This window comes from Ailuropoda melanoleuca, chromosome 9, assembly GCF_002007445.2.
Source record: "Ailuropoda melanoleuca isolate Jingjing chromosome 9, ASM200744v2, whole genome shotgun sequence".
Classification (NCBI taxonomy): domain Eukaryota; kingdom Metazoa; phylum Chordata; class Mammalia; order Carnivora; family Ursidae; genus Ailuropoda; species Ailuropoda melanoleuca.
Genome location: NC_048226.1, coordinates 94623072 through 94629123, shown reverse-complemented (window position 1 = coordinate 94629123; position 6052 = coordinate 94623072). Strand labels below are relative to the sequence as shown.

General features: G+C 42.5%; 1 protein-coding gene across 1 annotated transcript in view; it reads left to right on the top strand.

The window, feature by feature from the left end:
• The window catches only part of HHLA1 (HERV-H LTR-associating 1), a 30039-nt gene that overhangs the window by 3907 nt on the left and 20080 nt on the right, over window positions 1-6052 (top strand). The window contains exon 3 of the mRNA XM_034668524.1: window positions 4055-4138. Coding sequence (XP_034524415.1) covers window positions 4055-4138 — 84 coding nt within the window. The remainder of the gene's footprint in view (window positions 1-4054; window positions 4139-6052) is intronic.

Below are 6052 nucleotides of genomic sequence, written 5' to 3'. Positions count from 1 at the left end.
GGATTTTGATTTTCACTCTGAATAAGAAGGAAGCCAAGGTGATTGTCCACACAGAGGAGTGATATGATTTAACTTATATTTTAAAAGGCTTTCTTTGGCTTTTCCTTTAAAAAAAAAAGATTGTAAGAGAAGTAAGGAGTGAAGGTGGAAGGTCTTTTTCTCCCTTGACCCAACCTTAAAAATATTTTCCAGGATATTACAAAGTCTGCAAACATTTGTAATGACTACATAACCTGTAAACATCAGCATTTTCTTAGCCATATGCTGTTGACTTTTGGATGGATTCTAGGTTTTTCTTAACATAAAAAATCCCGTATTGGACATCTTGGTGCATAAAACGTTTCCCTTTTCCAGATTACTTTCAAAGGACAGATTCCTTGAAGTGAAATTTCTGGAACAAATATTGTGAACATTTTAAAGAGAGTAATTAGTAATTTTAATGAGTACTGTTTGCAAGACGCTGAAGCAAGTACCTCACAGCCATTATCTTGTTTAACTGGCCCTTCAAATCTTATCAACCAATTATACGTGGGTGGATACGTGTTGTCCATATCCACAGCTTCCTCAGCCTCTCATCAGCCCCTGCTGGGGGCCAGCTTAGTGCGGGCACTGAGCCCCTGCCCTAATTGTATAAAAGATAAAAATAAAATGGAAAAAATGAAGTCACATCTGCAGGAAAAGAGTTCCTAATTTCAGTCGGTGAGCCAAAGCATATTTCTGCACCTTTGAAACGATTATTTGAAAAGAATTGATCCATGGATCGTTACCACCAATAAAATAGTGTGCTGCTCCCCAGTTAAGCCACAACAATTTTTTAATGAGGTTGACGATGGACACGTCACAACGCGCTGGTGTCCATTCCCCTCAGATCACTGCCAAGAAAGGCAGTACACAGGCGAACATCTTGCCATTGCTCAGGTCGTGGGGGAAGATGTACTTGTGGGTACTCTTCTGACCTGGATCATTTTCACTTGAATATTCTCAACTCTGACTTAAAACCCCCCCTGTGAGGGTGTTTGCATATTTTTAATTTTTCTAGATGAAAGTAGCTTAAATTTTCTTGATTTTAAAAAATAATGTACTATGATGTCGACACATCATATGACGGGGACAGTGTAATCAAAAAAAATCAGAAATACCTGAAATCCCAACATCCATAGGTCATCACATCACCCAAGGCGGTCTAAGCCACCTCTCTAATCTACCTACCTAAGCCATCTGTCAACTAGTTATCTAACCTACCTATCTACCTTCCCACCTACCCCTTCAATCTGCCCATCTATCTACCCATCCCACTCTGTATTCTCTATATTTTTTAGAATACAAACCAGGTTAATATGACAAAAGACCCCAAAATAAGGCACCTGGCAGAGGGTAGAGGTAAGAGCTTTCATGTGTGACCATCTGGGTAAACATAGCAGGGCTGCTCTGTGTGATGGTTTAGGGGGCCCGGGATCCTTCTAGCTTGTTGCTCTGCCTCCCATGATGCATCGCCCTTGTTCCTATAGTCCAGGATGATTTCCCACCACATCCACGTTCCAGCCACATGGAAGGGGAGAAAGTCGCTGAGGACATTCCCACTCACTATATAAACACAGTCTGGAAACCTTCCACAGGGCTTCTTCTCACACTCTATCACCCAGAATTTAGTCCTAGGGCTGCACCCACCTGCAAACAGGCTCAAAAATGTAGTTTTATGTTCAATCACCATATGCCCAACTGAAATTTCATGTTCTCTTACTAAAGGAAGGTGGGAGAATGGATAGTGAGAGACAACCATCCTTATCTACCAAGTTGTCCATGCAGCTTTGTAATCCACCTTTAAACTAATCAGTACATCTTAAAGCCATTCTAGTCCAATGAATATAAATATGTCTCACACTTCATATGAATTCATAGTATTCGTGGAAAGAATGTACCATAATGTATTTAATTTGTTTCTTCTTGATGGAAACTTCGTTTATCCCCAGTGTTGTTATAATTATGAGCAATACTGTGATGAATACCTGTATTCTTGGAGTACTTGGAGTACTGGCCTATTTATGCTGTAGGATACAGTCCTTGAAATGGAATTGCTGTGTGACGGGAAACAATTTTGTGGTGATTCAAATTGCTAAAATTTCCTCTAAGACATCTTGCATAAGTTTGCACTTCTACCAATGATGTTGGAGAGCACATGTTTTTCCACAGCCTTGTCAATACAAAGTACTAAGACACATTCGTAAACCATTACCAAGTGGATAGGCAAAAAGGCTTTTCCCCCCTATTTTCTATGTATATATAAAGTAGTCAGAAATCACTCATCTATCACGTATTGCTAGTAAATTAGATTCAAATTTTCATCAAAACAAAGAATGTCTCTGAGATAATGATAATGGGTTTTCTTCCAAGCCTCACCGAGAGATTGTAAAAGTCATTCTGAAGGGAGAGTTCACACAGCGTGTTGAGTAAAACGTTGCTTGAGTAGTAGCAGGAATATTGGGACGAGTGGGAGATTTTGGTCCAACGTAGACGGTTCAAATTCAAGCTCCACCACAACCACTGGGACCTTGGGAAAGGTCCATCATCTCTCTACAACTGGGACACAACCTGGACTCCATCTTGGTGTTCTGCCTCCAANTCCGCCTCCAGAGCCACAGTCTTGGCCTCTGTGCAGTGTTAATGGAAGATTACAGTTTCCTGGTCTGCTCATGAGTCTCCCTCTCTCCCACTAATCTCAGCTTCCGGTGGGCAGAGATGGTGTCTCACACGACCCTCCAGTACCAAGCAGGTGTCTGGTGCCCTGTAAACACTCAATGAATGTTTACTACATAAATGGATTAATGAACAAAAAAAATTGAGAAGTAGGAAGAAAATAAATGGAAGAAATAATGATATACTACCCTTCCTCAGTTTCCACAATGTGAGCAAGGACAGACTGGTCTAAAGAGACATGGAAAGGAGGCACCCAAGCTGGCGTCCCTTCTGCATGGCTAGGTGTCCATATCTGCATGACTGTTCTACCACGCCTCCTCTCCTGGAGATCGACCGTGTGTCCATGCAGGTGTGATAAGATGGCACCATGGCTCTAGTTCATGTAAAGAAGTGTCCCCTTCCTGTTGGCCTCACGTGCTGCACATTCCATTGGTTGTCATATGACATTTTCCTGCCTTTCTGCACTCTGCATTTTCAATCCTCTGTGTTCTGTATTTTCAAGTCAGCTTGCCCTCTACCTGAGCTTATAATCCCATTGAGTAAAAGAAGTGTTTTTATAAAGCACAACAGGAAATTATCTGGATGACACCAGAAGCTTCTTCCTTACTGTTTGGGGCTCCTAGAATTCATATCCCTTGTTCTGGAAGCCAAAAACATGTTGGATCCTGGAAAACCATAAATGAACAGAGGCAAAGGTAACAGCTTTTTGCCTGGAAGTATGTTGGAGCTTTCATTGGTCAATAGCACCCACCATGTCAAGCAATGGCCCTTAGTCAAACCCTGCTCAGAGAGAAAGTTCACAAAGATTCAATAGCCTGAAATGTGAAATTCTCCCAATCACCACCCATCAGCCTTCTTAACAAGGTGGACAGGAGCAGGGGTTCCTGGTTCTGTTTTGTGTAGGGTTCTAGTCTCTATAACTCACCACTAACATTGACATCACATCTTGAAAATCCAAAACTCTGTAAATTCATGTTGCCTAACTGTGAGGCTGCTTCCTGTGAGATGGACTTGGTATTCCAAAGCAATTAGAGGAAATAACAGGGGACAATAAATGAGAAAAACCATTAATTAGTAATGTGGCTTTTCACAGCCATTTGCTGTTGGCCCAAAGGGATTTGGAGGGAGAGGGCAATGGGAAGAGGAAGGGGATTATGATGGTGGATCCAGAAGTTTTCTCCCTGCCTGGAAATAAGACATCTTTATAACTAGTAATATTTCTCTACATGATCTTTAACATTCCTCAACACACTGAATGAAATCAAACGTGTAAAATCTACTCTGAAAAGTCCAAATACATGATACTTTTCCCCTCAAGTCTCTGGATCAGAAATTTAAACCTTCTCAATCCTTCTCGCAGATTTCACGGCCCTGCTGGTGGACATCATTGGAAATTCTACCAGCTACCTCACAGAGATTTTTAAGTCAACGTCCATCCTCTCAGGTGTGTTCATCTTGAAAATGCGGGGGAAATTGGAGATTTGGCAAATTTGCAAAATTTAATCAAAATATAATCAAAACTAGAATTTGCATCCACCATGGGTATGTAATCAAAGTTAGTGGACGCTCCCCACCCCAAGCCCTGCCACAGGTGGGCTGCCAGGAACCTCTGTGTAAGTTTTATTTAGACAATCAGTGTGGTCCAATTTCAACCACTAGTATTTGAAGGCTCCATCCTCCAATCAGCTATTCCTGGTTAGGAGGAAGAATCCAAGGCTCAGAGTTAGGGGAATCTAGGCAGACTCAGGAAAACAGATTCTACTAGACAGCTATACTCCCATTTTAAAGAAGAAAAACTGAGATTTGGAGAGGTTGCCTATTTTGCTCAAGGTCAGCTCAGAATTTAGTATCAGATCTAGACGCAGCCCAAGCCCATGTCCGCCATACTGTTGAGAAAGAACTGCCTCGTTTACAAGGTGGCTTCATATAACCCCCAAGCAGGTCGTGTTCCCCCAGGGACCCACTTTGCAAAGCACAGATCTAGTCAATTGCCCACACATGGCCTCATCAGAAAGGCCAGGGTGTTGCACCATGGAGCAACTACTGTGTTAGAAACAGGGAAGGGAGAAAGAGAAATAACAGTAGATATCACCAGGGGCTGTCCATCTATTCCCTTATTGAATCCTCACTATAACCTTTGGAGTAATTACATATTTATCCCCATGTTACAGGTAAGGAAACCATGGCCCAGAGAGGTCAAGTAACTTGTCCAAGGTTATTCTGCAGAAATGGCATTCTAACCCAGGTGATCTAGCTCTGAAGTCCATGTTCTTGCTCACTATGCTAATATATATGTAATAACAGGACCACATTCACAGTGAGAATTATTGTTATTATGACTATTTACTGAGCTCTTCTATCTGCCAGTCACCATACACATTATCTCATTGGATCACCATAGCCACCCTTTGAAGGACGTGCAAGGAAATGTCCACATTGCTTTGGGCAGCATCTTTCAAAAAAAAAATTTTTTTTTGAGAGAGAGAGCATGGTGCAAGCAGAGGGGGAGAGACTGAAGGACAGGGAGAGAGAGAATCTTAAGCAGGCTCCACGCTCAGCACAGTGCCGGATGTGGAGCTCGATCTCATGACCCTGAGATCATGACCTGAGCCAAAACCAAGAGTTGGAAGCTTAACCCTGCTTTGGGCAAGGCATCCCGCTTTGGGCAGCATCGTAAGGGATGAGTACATTTAGGAATTCACTCATTTTCAGAATTTGCAGGTGTAATAGGGCATCTATGCCATACGTGATAAAACACTTCCAGCAGCCTCCGGGGCAGCATGCTGTGATCATACACGCTCTCATTCATTTAGCAACCAGGCCCTTTACGCTACACAAAACAGACAAAGGCTGTAATTAGCTTCCTATCTGTCAAGTCAGGTTTGCCACCAAATAAGTTTTGGTGCCAAACTCACACAAAACCTCCCATCTTTCAGTGATTTCGGGATTTGGGAATCTCTAATGAGGGACTGTGGAATTCGAATGTTCACCATTTTAAAGATGGGTAAAGTGGGTCCTAGAGATGTCAAGCAGTTCACTCACGGCCACATAGCTAGTAAACGGCAGAGCAGATGTTGTAACGCTGGCCGCTGACCCCAGGGGCTGTGCCCTTTGCCGTTACATTATACAGTACCCCCCCCCAAAAAAAAAACCCAGAAAATCAGGGCTGCCTTAAAAGGAAAGTGTTAGCCTTATTTTCCTACAACATATTCAGCTAGGGATTTCCGGCTTAATTTTCATTTCAGCAAAAGACCCACAGCTTCCAATCCATCGCTAAGTCTTATGTACTGGTTTGTCTTCCAGTGAGTCAAACGAATGAATCCGACTGCACCTTCATCTGTGTGATGACAGGAAAGTC